Source organism: Pisolithus orientalis, assembly GCF_024613125.1.
Source record: "Pisolithus orientalis strain OTSU chromosome Unknown F5J12scaffold_8, whole genome shotgun sequence".
Classification (NCBI taxonomy): Eukaryota; Fungi; Basidiomycota; class Agaricomycetes; order Boletales; family Pisolithaceae; genus Pisolithus; species Pisolithus orientalis.
The window spans coordinates 48,256-58,690 of record NW_026260789.1 but is presented as its reverse complement, the minus strand read 5'-3'; the positions used below and the strand labels follow the sequence as shown (position 1 = coordinate 58,690).

General features: G+C 49.5%; 4 protein-coding genes across 4 annotated transcripts; 3 read left to right on the top strand and 1 right to left on the bottom strand.

Moving 5' to 3' along the window:
* On the top strand, window positions 1-4,149 carry F5J12DRAFT_817816 (fungal-specific transcription factor domain-containing protein). The gene is made up of 24 exons (XM_051745152.1): window positions 1-120; window positions 175-261; window positions 319-333; window positions 382-569; window positions 624-777; window positions 838-1,065; window positions 1,120-1,190; window positions 1,241-1,323; window positions 1,374-1,565; window positions 1,624-1,880; window positions 1,930-2,004; window positions 2,053-2,082; window positions 2,138-2,154; window positions 2,207-2,328; window positions 2,383-2,402; window positions 2,451-2,509; window positions 2,557-2,647; window positions 2,704-2,932; window positions 2,988-3,005; window positions 3,056-3,156; window positions 3,206-3,278; window positions 3,329-3,348; window positions 3,399-3,472; window positions 3,520-4,149. Exons 1-24 carry the CDS (start codon window positions 33-35, stop codon window positions 4,015-4,017), a joined length of 2,790 nt encoding a protein of 929 aa, XP_051601588.1. The 5' UTR covers window positions 1-32; the 3' UTR covers window positions 4,018-4,149.
* Window positions 4,150-4,193: 44 nt separating this feature from the next.
* F5J12DRAFT_817808 (uncharacterized protein) lies at window positions 4,194-5,973 on the top strand. The gene is made up of 4 exons (XM_051745151.1): window positions 4,194-4,356; window positions 4,423-4,738; window positions 4,794-5,610; window positions 5,669-5,973. The coding sequence occupies exons 1-3, from the start codon at window positions 4,301-4,303 to the stop codon at window positions 5,592-5,594; spliced, it is 1,173 nt and encodes a 390-aa protein (XP_051601587.1). The 5' UTR covers window positions 4,194-4,300; the 3' UTR covers window positions 5,595-5,610; window positions 5,669-5,973.
* A 273-nt stretch (window positions 5,974-6,246) lies between these two features.
* On the top strand, window positions 6,247-9,381 carry F5J12DRAFT_817806 (U3 small nucleolar RNA-associated protein). The gene is made up of 6 exons (XM_051745150.1): window positions 6,247-6,347; window positions 6,399-6,546; window positions 6,598-7,424; window positions 7,473-8,490; window positions 8,537-8,673; window positions 8,728-9,381. Exons 1-6 carry the CDS (start codon window positions 6,316-6,318, stop codon window positions 9,278-9,280), a joined length of 2,715 nt encoding a protein of 904 aa, XP_051601586.1. The 5' UTR covers window positions 6,247-6,315; the 3' UTR covers window positions 9,281-9,381.
* On the bottom strand, window positions 9,329-10,176 carry F5J12DRAFT_717766 (aminotransferase; the record flags this gene model as incomplete). The annotated part of the gene is made up of 2 exons (XM_051741084.1): window positions 9,329-9,877; window positions 9,931-10,176. The coding sequence occupies 2 exons, from the start codon at window positions 10,174-10,176 to the stop codon at window positions 9,329-9,331; spliced, it is 795 nt and encodes a 264-aa protein (XP_051601585.1).
* Window positions 10,177-10,435: the final 259 nt, after the last annotated feature.

Below are 10,435 nucleotides of genomic sequence, written 5' to 3'. Positions count from 1 at the left end.
TGAAGTAGGCTTTCGAAGTCCTGTGTGTCGCCATGTCAGCAGCTCAGTGGAACGACTCAGAGCCCTCAGACGACGAGGTCACTCAAGACCAGTTTTCTTCTCGAAAACGCAGTACTCGGGGTATTATTGCACGCTGTTCCTCAGGTCGTATTGTGTGCTAAGTGGTCAATTCAGCTTGTGACCAGTGCAGGAAGACGAAGAGCAAATGCGAGCCGTCTCATGTACCGGGATCTTGCAGGAGTTGTGCAGTCGGTGGTAACAGTGCGTGGATTTTCGTACCGCCCTGATTGAGTGGATTCATATGTTCCACCCACTTAGCATGTACTTTCCTCGGTAAGTTCTACGTGCAGCAAAGTCAGCTTGGCAGTCAACACTCTTCAGGGCCAAGCTATAAGCGTGGGCCTCCGAAAGGTTACATTCAAGCAATCGAACAGCGGTGGCATCAAGTCGAGGCTCTCTTAGGGGCCATAATTGCCTGTTCCGATTCGCGCGTGCAAAACTTACTGGCAGAGATTCGAGAGGATGACTTAGCACGAGAGATTTTGGACAGGGTGGACACTGGCCCATTCGTATGCTTGTGCTTTGGGATATAGTTCCGAGGCTGTCACTCATCTATGGTGCAGGGCCCTTCAGGACGCCTTACACAAGCTACCGGGGCTACCAAAGAAGACTTTTTAGCCTGTATTTTTCGAAGCAATGAAGGTTCTGTGCGCGAGTCCTCACGGCTCAGGCGTCAGTCTCGCATGTCTAGAGAAATTGTATCAAAATCATCCAGAGGTATTTAAGGCGTCTGGCTCGGACTATTTTGTGGCGTTTCCTGGCTCACTTCCTATGTAGCTAATTCATTGTCCACATTTCCTACGACGGACTGGCAGGATCGCTTGACTGCGCGGTTAACAAGGTCTGCCTTCGACAAAGAAGGAACCAGCGGGCAATCCCATTCTCCATCCCGCCCTTCGGACATGGGTCCCGTATTACGACGACCTCGGGTAAACGAACCAGTCATCGCCCCGACCCCACATCAACCCAACTGGAATGAGATGTACACCATAGAAAGCTTATCTGGCGAGTATTAAGGTTAAGCTACCCGTCTGGTTGCTGAGGATTGGGCATATGCAGACTCAGATGACGTAGATGAGTCTCGTGCAACCACGGCCTTCGGCCAACTGTCGTTGGATGAAAATCAAGAGGTAAGATCCTGGCGGTTTCTTGATCCTACTTCTGATGCTTGTTGAACCAGATTCGATATCACGGAAAAACAAGCGGCCTCCATCTCCTTTCGAGGAGTGATCGTTTGGATAAACGCAATGAAGGAGGGGTTTGGTTGGGCTTACACCTTCATCTTTCATTTTAATGCACTAACATCTCTTCAGGAGACTCCCTATGGCCCGATTTTGGCCATCTACCAAAGCTAACATGTCATATGATGCGCCTGAGAATGACATAAACGTCAAATTACCTCCACCACCTGTTCAAGATCAACTTGTCAACCTATACTTCTCCTACGCCCACCCGATGTTCCCTGTCATTCATAAGGGTCGGTTTTTGCGAGAGTGGAACGAATGGTGAGTGTAAGCTTTGTGCCCACAGAAATGACTTGCTTGACAGACTACCTCTATCCAGGAAGCGAAAGTGGGATTTTAATTCTTATCGTTTTTTATTTGCTCACTGCAGTGGAAGGAGCAACCCGGCTACGCCTGAAGCCAGTGGGAGCTCGTCTTCGCCGCAGCCGGAACCATCACAAACTGTTACCAAACTGCTCCTTCTCTCCATGTTCGCTGTTGCTGCTCGTTACCTTGACAGGCCGAATCCTGGGTCGACGGATAAATTATGGGAAAATACTACGTGTGAACATTTTGTCCAAGCGAAGAACATTCTAGGTTTGCCTCTCAGCGTTGCTTCGCCGTTCAATGACTGATCAAACTGCAGCGCAAGTATATCAAAGTTGTCGGGCTACCACATGTCAGGCGTTACTCCTCTTAGGCCACCGTGAATTCGGGATAGGTAGGGCGCATATGCGTCGAGGAGAAACCTAACTCATGGATGTTCTAGGCTCCATGGAGCAAGGATGGCTTTATATTGGTATTGTAAACTTGTGTGGGTTCAGGCAGTTACTGAAAAAGCTCATTTCTGTTAGGAATGGCCATTAGGATGGTTTGTATTCGTTCAGATCTAGGTTTGGAGGTTTCCTGAGGTGCAATCACAGGCATTGGATCTTGGACTAAATCGTTCCGCGGACGATTGGCAGTGCAACGGAAAGAGAATGTTCTCCGCTGAGGAGAACCAAGTCAGGAAACAAATTTGGTGGGCATGCTGCATAGCAGACAAGTACACATTTTTTGTCGTGGAGTGCCAGGTCTTTGTTAATGTTTGGTTGTCTAGGCATACTTCCATCTATATGGGTGTGTGGGCATTGGTACGACTGTTTTCTATGTTCACTTTGTTCTTAGGGCGTCCTGTTTCTATAAGGGAGAATGACTATGATACGCTCTTCCCTGACGCTGACGAGGTGGGGTCGTTTCTGTCGCTGTGCAAATGAATCTCATCAATCAACAGTACGAGGATGAAGGTGGCGCCGATTTGGTCACTCGCCAACCATTCTCAACTATACTAGTAATGCAATGTTTCCGTGCTGCCGCATCTCTCTGTCCGTGTTGTCTCTTGTACTTCATTGTTAACAGATGCTGAGTGCGCTACCTGCAGCTGTAGTCATAGGGTCTATCTCATCCCAAGTTTATCCGGTCAAGGCCACCAGGCGTGGTTCGAGGCGTGCAATTCTAAGCGATCTCGAAGCCCGCCTGGATCAGTGGTATCACCAGCTTCCGGACGGCCTTAGTTATGACCCAGCCAGCAAGCGTATTGTTCCACCACCTCCGATCCTGTTTATCCATATCAAGTACTGGTCCGCTGTCTTACTACTGCACAGAGCCTTGTGAGTAACTTTCCCCATCACCTCATGACTTACTCACATAGCATCCTGATGGCAGCATTCCAAATTGGAGTGGGTGAGTAAAACAGGTTTCCCATCAGTATAACTGATCAACTCCACTGCTAGCTCGGATTCTGACTTATACAACAAGCCTGGTAATTCAGATACAACGACGCTCAAGGCATTTGATCTATGTCAGGGCGCTGCTACATATATCAGCAATATTGGTAAATAATTAGCCTTCTCTCCGAGGGATGCGTGCTCACGTGGGGTTAGTAACAACCTATCGTGAGAATTTCGATATTAAACACAGTACACCATTCCTTTCTTCCTATCTTCTCAGTGCTGGGTGAGTTAATTGCAGCATGCTGTCGTCTTGAGTATTAACTTTTGAGGCAGCATTATGCATATCCTTACATGTGAGTTGCCAGGTCGACAGGAGATTTTGGTTAGTGCTGAGTGCGCTCAGTGACGCTATTTCCCTCAAACGTCCAAGCGTATATTGGGCTTCGACAGCTGCTGGCCGCCTTGCAAGAGATGCAAGTAAGTGTGCATAACATATACGTGGCGATGTAGTAACGTCCGAGTAGGGGACGTGGCCAAGCATGGGGAGAACATGGGATCTCCTGAATGGAGCCAAGGTGAAGGTCGACAGTAATATTGCCCTACGGCTTGAACAGAATGCTGATCGGCAAAAACGTGGCGCGGACGACGCGTTTGGGCGAGAGAAGTGCCCCGATTCGCCTCAGCAGGAGGTTTTTGCTGATCCTGCAGTAACGGAGTTCATGACGCCCACCGGAGGGATCCAAGACATGAGCACTCGCATGATGGCTCAAATGCTGGGATTAGACATCCCAGGCATCGACCTTGCCACATCATGTCATCCTGGATATGAACCGTGGCCCCAAACAACGACTTCCTCTAATCCTCAGCCATACTTGCAGCCTCCAATCGTAAATATCTCTGCTCAGGGTGCACTTCCTCCCCTGTGTTATCAGCCCAGCTGGTTGGATCAGGAGTGGGAATCGCAAGCGTCCACACCTATCAGCTATCAATATGGTCATGGACCCTTTAGTGGTTATTATTAACGCCTTTTTCTCTCTCTCTTTCTTTTATTTTTCTTCCATCTTCGGGCTTGCTTGTATGTATGATTTTGATTATTCGATGTAGAATATCGTTGGATTAATATTAGTCCAACTTAATAACCAGTTTGTCAGTAGGGTTATTGATTCAAGAAAGAAATGATCGACTCCTGCTTAGGTAATCCATTCTGGACCCACAACACACCTCAAATGCGCGTCGGGGACTCGACTGTATATACTTACAGCTGTCCGACTTGACGGCTGCTAGCAGGTCTCTTCGTGCGCAAGCATGTCGAGCATTAAAAACTTGCTTAATCCTACGGAAGATCAAGCGGAATTATATGAGTATGTTCCTTTTTAAACATGGAAGGCTGTGCTCATTTCTTTCACCCCTTTGTCGATGGTCGTCAGACCGTCGTCCAGCCCCCGTAAGCGCGAGGATGGTCGGCAGTCACCCGTATCTGCATCGGACGCGGGTGCAAGTGTAGTTGCAGAGCCAAGCTCCAGTACGGCGGATCTGAGATGTGCGCAACGCAAACCACACCCCAACTGTCCTGATACACTGGACTGTCTGCCCGATACAGATGGTCGGCCACAGCATACCTTACCCGTGATCCTTCGTTGTGCGATACTAGGAAGTGCTAATAAGCGCTTGACTATTCGCGAAATATATGCGGCTATGGAAAACAAATACACATATTTTCGAAACGCAGGCCCTACTTGGAAGGTATGCCATCACATTATGCAGTTGTTCGTAGTCACTTTTTTACACCTGTCTACAGCAATCAGTTCGCCACCACCTCTCCTTAAACAGGCTTTTTGAGCGTCAACCCCGCCCAGTCACTGATCCTGGGTTTGGTTCATACTGGACGGTAAATCTTTCCGCACCCCCGGGCACCAAACGACCGCGCAAGCGCGGACGATCCTCGAAGACTTCAGAAAAAGATTCAGAGAAAAAGAGACGTGGAAGGCCAAGGAAGCCGACAGAAACTATCAGTAACTCGAAGTTACCAAAAGTCTGGACGGAGCCAGAGTCAGCATCTCCAAGCGAATCACGCCTAAATTCGGTGTTACGCTCGCAAATGCAACTCGATGCAGCTGAAGAGCGCTCTACCATAGCGGCAGAAGATGACGAATGTGATATGTCAGAAGTGGAGTATGAGAGCGAAGAAGACATGATCGTCCCTCGTAATCATCATCCATCAACTTCTAGCCTCGGAATCTTTGGTGTTCGCGAGGGCCCTTCACGTGTGTACAGTCCAGAACGGAGCCTTAACGTGTTTGCCACCGTTGACGAAGGCCTTATCGACCGTCTGCAAATAGAAAATGCAGGGCTGCGTCGCCAATCTGCGGACGCGGTATCCCTGTCGATGCGAATATCAGATCAACTCGCAGAGGCGCATGCGGAGGCTGCACGCGCAAAGGCTGCCCTGAGAGTTACTGAGAATATGCTGGAAGAAGAAGGTAGGAAGAGAAGGGAGGCCGAGAGGGTGGCACAGGAGGAAGCACGATTGAGAAGGGTTGCCGAGGAAACCATCTTCCGACTTCAGAGTCAACGGGAGAGCGTAAGTCATGCGAGCTGAAACCTTCTGCCATCCAGTAAGTGCTGATTCCACTTAACGTTTCGTCGTCCTTTACTGGAACTTCTCATCCGAAGGTTTCCTCGTCACAACTATTGCCACACTATCTCTGGTATCGCATGGAGCTTCCCGGGTGGAATCTCCTTACTCTATTCTGACTGGCGAATTTCCTCGAATTCCATGCCACCCTCCCGACATTCGCCCTTGAAGGCCCGCATGCTTAGTATGCATCTTCCATCACTTCCAGTACATATGTAGAACACGCACATTGGATACCGGGTAAATACAGAAGTACTAACGAAATGTTTATAATGATGTAGTCGCTGATAGACCACCGATAGTACCATATTTTTTAGAACTTGCACCTAGTGGCAGGATGGAGTATCAGAACATGAAATGCGTGTCAGTGGAGAGAGCGCCCGGTGCAAGCCGGTGAGTATGTTCGTTGCTGGTCCAAGCCCGTAAAATATGTAACACTCCGGTTGGCCGAAGCCCACCAGTAAGATCAACCTTCCGCAATTGTACACAACTGTGGTCGAAGGATGCTTTGTAGGCGCTAGCGAGGAATCGCGACTGTACAGAGCTGCGCGTGATGAATTTTTGTCACGTGATTCAACGACAATCAGACTCGCGATTTAGTGTGTACATAGGCTGCAAATACTGCTGGTGCTCTCAGACTGGTGTTCAAGTGACCAAACAACTTCCAGTACCTCGACTAAGAAATATGGTAGGAAATCAGCGTTTAAAATACAGAGGGTGTGTCGTTTTCGGAATTCCTACGTAACGAATACGCTAACAATCGGGAAGCTACAAGAAATTGCGTACGATTGAACCATTGTATACAGGTGGCCCGGTAGCGATCACCTCGAATGGTTCAAACATTGTCACCTGTCTCTCTGGAGAGGCGCTGTTTACGGACGTAAAACGTGGCCGATTACTATGTCGATTCCCGAGTGTGAGTGGTGCATTTGCTACTATGTGTTGGCTGTGGTAATTCTGCGTGCAGGATGGCCAAAGTATTACTTCACTTTGTTTGACGCCGGATGCATCCCACCTCGTCACTTTTACGGATGCACCTTCTCTCAGGCTTTTTAAGATTCCCAAAACGCTTACTGGCCAACCTGCCCCACCCTCTCGAATAACAGCCCGTCCACATGATGCTCCAGTCCATGTGTGCGCTGTCGACCCAACTTCAACTTACCTTGCGTCCGGATCAGCGGACGGTGTCGTAAAGGTCTGGGAAATATCCACCGGGCATGTGACTCACGTATTCAAGGGGCACGGTGGTGTAGTTAGTGCGTTGAAGTTCAATTTTCCAAGAAACGAGTCTCTCGGCCAACATGAACGTGTCGCCCAGCTTATAACCGCCTCTGTTGACACCAAGATACGGGTGTTTGACTTAACGGCAACGTCGAGGAACGATCAGGGGGCACTGCGTCCTGTTGCTGTTCTTGAGGGTCATGTCTCTGTACCCCGTGGCTTGGACGTCACACCAGACGGCAAATGGCTTCTCAGTGGCGGGAGAGATGCGGTGGTTTTGATATGGGACATGACCTTTTCTGGTGCAACCCTTGGCCAAAACAAGGGCAAGTCCAAAGCTTTGGTCACCAGTCCCACCCCGGTCAAGACTATCCCCGTAATGGAACGGGTGGAAGCCGTCGGATTTGTCCACTGCGACTGTGACGGCTCCTCCACGGCCGCCGATCAACATCTATTTACTGCTGGAGAAAAGGGCGTTGTTAAAATATGGAATTGGAAAGGAACTCTCCTTCATCATCTGGGCACAGGTTGGGAACAGGAGCAGGAGGAGCAGCGACAGGTACTTGAAGCGATGTAAGCACTGGATCATCACCGTTTCCTGCGATTCTCTGAATCAAACAGGTACATACCGACTCTGGAAGCTGTCCTTTCCGTTCACGCAGACCAGAATATCTTCATCCACTCTGTTAATTCCGGAAAACTTACCCAGCAGTTGATTGGATTTAATGACGAAATTGTTGACGCAGCCTTCTTATCTCCGGCAGTTTATCCTTCGAATGCCTCCGAAAGCAGCGTCCATGACAATTACATTGCCCTCGCTACCAATTCCTCTCTGATTCGTGTATACTCGACTTCGGGTTCTAGTGTTCAACTGCTACCTGGCCACTCGGACATTGTGTTGTCTCTGGACAGAAGTGCAGGTGGTCATGTGTTTGCAAGCGGTAGCAAGGATAACTCTGCGAGAATATGGGCCCCTTCGCATTCGTCAGCCGTCAGCGCGCAGTGGACTTGCGTCGCTTTCTGCGAGGGCCACGCAGGGAGTGTTGGGGCGGTTGCAATATCTCGGACGCATAGTGACACCGATACACGACTTCGGTTCTTATTTACTGGCAGTCAGGACCGCACGATAAAAATGTGGGATTTGTCGGACGTCCCACTGACGAGTGACGACCAACAGGTCCTTAAATGTCGCAGCCTTACAACGTTTAAGGCTCACGAAAAGGATATAAACTCCCTCGACGTTGCACCAACCGACCAATTACTGGCATCGGGGTCACAAGACCGCACAGCAAATGTCTACGAAATCTTCTATTGTCCGTCTTCCGGGTCAAGACCTCCGTCTGGCGAAATTAAGATCCTGGGGACATGCAAAGGGCATAAACGGGGTGTCTGGAATGTGAAGTTTGGGAAGACGGAACGTGTTCTGGCTACAGGCAGCGGTGACAAGACCATAAGACTGTGGAATCTGGAGGACTTTACCTGTGTAAAGACATTCGAGGGACATGCCAACTCAGTTCTCCGCGTGGACTTCATCAATCACGGAACTCAGTTGGTTAGTTCCGCATCCGATGGCCTTGTGAAGCTCTGGAGCACAAGGGAAGAAGAATGCACTGCGACGTTGGATAACCATGAGGACAAGGTGGGCGGTCACTGCTATTTGGAACCTTTTTCTTATGGACTGCTAGGTCTGGGCTCTTGCTATCAGCACAGACGAGCGGGTTATAGTTTCTGCAGCTGCTGATTCTGTTGTCACGTTTTGGGAAGACTGCACTGAGGAATATGAACAAGAAAAAGAAGCGAAGCGCGTTGAGCAGGTTCTCAAGTGAGACACTCGTAGTGACCCCTTTTACTTTCGCTTGACCTGCCTGTTTTATAGAGAACAAGACTTCGTGAATTATATCGCGCTGCATGACTACCGCAGAGCAATAGAGCTTGCGCTCTCTATGCAGCAACCTGGGAAGTTGTTTTTACTGTTTGGGGATATCAAGTCATCAGCGACAGAGTCCTTGTCAGTAAGCAATGGATCCGTGACTGGCCATCTGGCAGTAGATGAGGTACTCCGTTCGTTATCTGGGCAAGACCTTGCACTACTCTTGCGGTACGTTCGCGACTGGAACTCCAATGCCAAAACGAGTGGGGTCGCTCAAAGTGTCTTGTACGCTATGGTGAAACTACGGCCCATCGAAGACATCGTCTCTGCCTTTGGAAACGAGTCGTCGGACGCCCTTTCGTCCGAAGCTAACCCCCGAAAGCAGGCAGGCGGAAGAACCGCGTTCAAGGAGTTGATTGATAGTTTGATTCCATACACACAACGTCACCTCTCTAGGTTGGGCCGATTAGTCCAGGAAAGCTTTGTCCTGGACTACATTTTAAGTGAAATGGATGGAGAGATTTTCGAAGGGGAGGGCCACGTGGTAGCGGGCGAATGATGCGCACGAGTTGATTGACCAAAAAAAAAAGTATACGTATTCCCATCTTTAATCGTGTATTCGCACCCTTCCCAGTCGACAGCCAATGACACCATTGAAGACCAATACCCAATCATTATCACTAATTGTATTCAGTAAAAATTCATTCTCTTCAGCCTCGTAGATGCGATCATTTTCCAGCAGCCATTGCCGAAGTACCCCCGATATGCAGCCAACGCTGAGTGGTGGCGTGACCCACTTCCCTCTGCGATAAAATGCTATGTTGCATATTGAAGTCTCCGTCATTGCACCAGACGTATTGTATAAAATCACGTCGTCCGGACAGCCCGGCGCATCCACGCCATGGGGCGGAACGCCCACGGGAGGCATGCCGGCGCGTGCACGAGCGTCGTCATACGGTTGCCTATCGGTTGTCTTCATAGACGTCGTGCCCGACGTTGGTTGGGTGTCAATATGAATTGTCCAGATCGGTTCGAGTGGAACTTGGGAAATCACGTCTGGACTGAACAGTGATGGTAAAGTTGGGTCATATCGCAGCGGGGGAATAGGTACGGCAGACGCAGTAAGGTCACCGGAAGGTGATAAAATGACGCGTATCTATTGGACGGTCCTGTTGTCGCGTGGTCAGGCAAAGAGATCCCCAAACTCACCTTTAAGGGTTGTCGCATACACCCACCGTTTACGTTGCATACAATATTGTCGCAGACGTTTTTCAGTTTGTCAAAAGTTAGGTGTGCGGAGGGCCACTGGGCGGCAACGCTAGCCGATACCAAACGGTGAAACTGATACGAAAGCAAAAAATATGGTGAGGGGGGACCGTCTGCCAGGTCATTATTCCAGGTAAAGGTCTCGAGAAACGGGTCAAACCGAATCGTTGCCAACAGCGAGTGAGGCATCTTGATGCTGGCTAGTTCTGGGGCTGACTCGGATATTTCAAGATCTGAAATCTTGCTATTTTTCCAATTACATAAAAGGGTTCTGAGGATGTGACCCTGTCTACAAGGTCCACTGCAGGTTGAAACCTGTCAGAAACTCTGCATTTTCCCCGAATACCGCTCTTCGGTGCTCCGACTCCACTCAGCTGGTCGTGTGAGTGGGGGTGATGAAGAAGGGTAGGAACTTAGGAGGCTTGTGGGCATTGTAAACACGTCCTTT

Bases quoted from the DNA above. Each gene is read 5' to 3' on its own strand.
- F5J12DRAFT_817806 (XM_051745150.1), top strand. From the start codon at position 6,316: ATGGTAGGAAATCAGCGTTTAAAATACAGAGG. The intron at 8,491-8,536 runs GTGGGCGGTCAC...ATGGACTGCTAG, and splicing joins TGGATAACCATGAGGACAAG to GTCTGGGCTCTTGCTATCAG. The intron at 8,674-8,727 runs GTGAGACACTCG...CCTGTTTTATAG, and splicing joins CGCGTTGAGCAGGTTCTCAA to AGAACAAGACTTCGTGAATT.
- F5J12DRAFT_817808 (XM_051745151.1), top strand. From the start codon at position 4,301: ATGTCGAGCATTAAAAACTTGCTTAATCCTACGGAAGATCAAGCGGAA. The intron at 4,357-4,422 runs GTATGTTCCTTT...GATGGTCGTCAG, and splicing joins GATCAAGCGGAATTATATGA to ACCGTCGTCCAGCCCCCGTA. The intron at 4,739-4,793 runs GTATGCCATCAC...ACCTGTCTACAG, and splicing joins ACGCAGGCCCTACTTGGAAG to CAATCAGTTCGCCACCACCT.
- F5J12DRAFT_817816 (XM_051745152.1), top strand. From the start codon at position 33: ATGTCAGCAGCTCAGTGGAACGACTCAGAGCCCTCAGACGACGAGGTC. The intron at 1,566-1,623 runs GTGAGTGTAAGC...ACCTCTATCCAG, and splicing joins TTGCGAGAGTGGAACGAATG to GAAGCGAAAGTGGGATTTTA. The intron at 2,005-2,052 runs GTAGGGCGCATA...TGGATGTTCTAG, and splicing joins CCACCGTGAATTCGGGATAG to GCTCCATGGAGCAAGGATGG.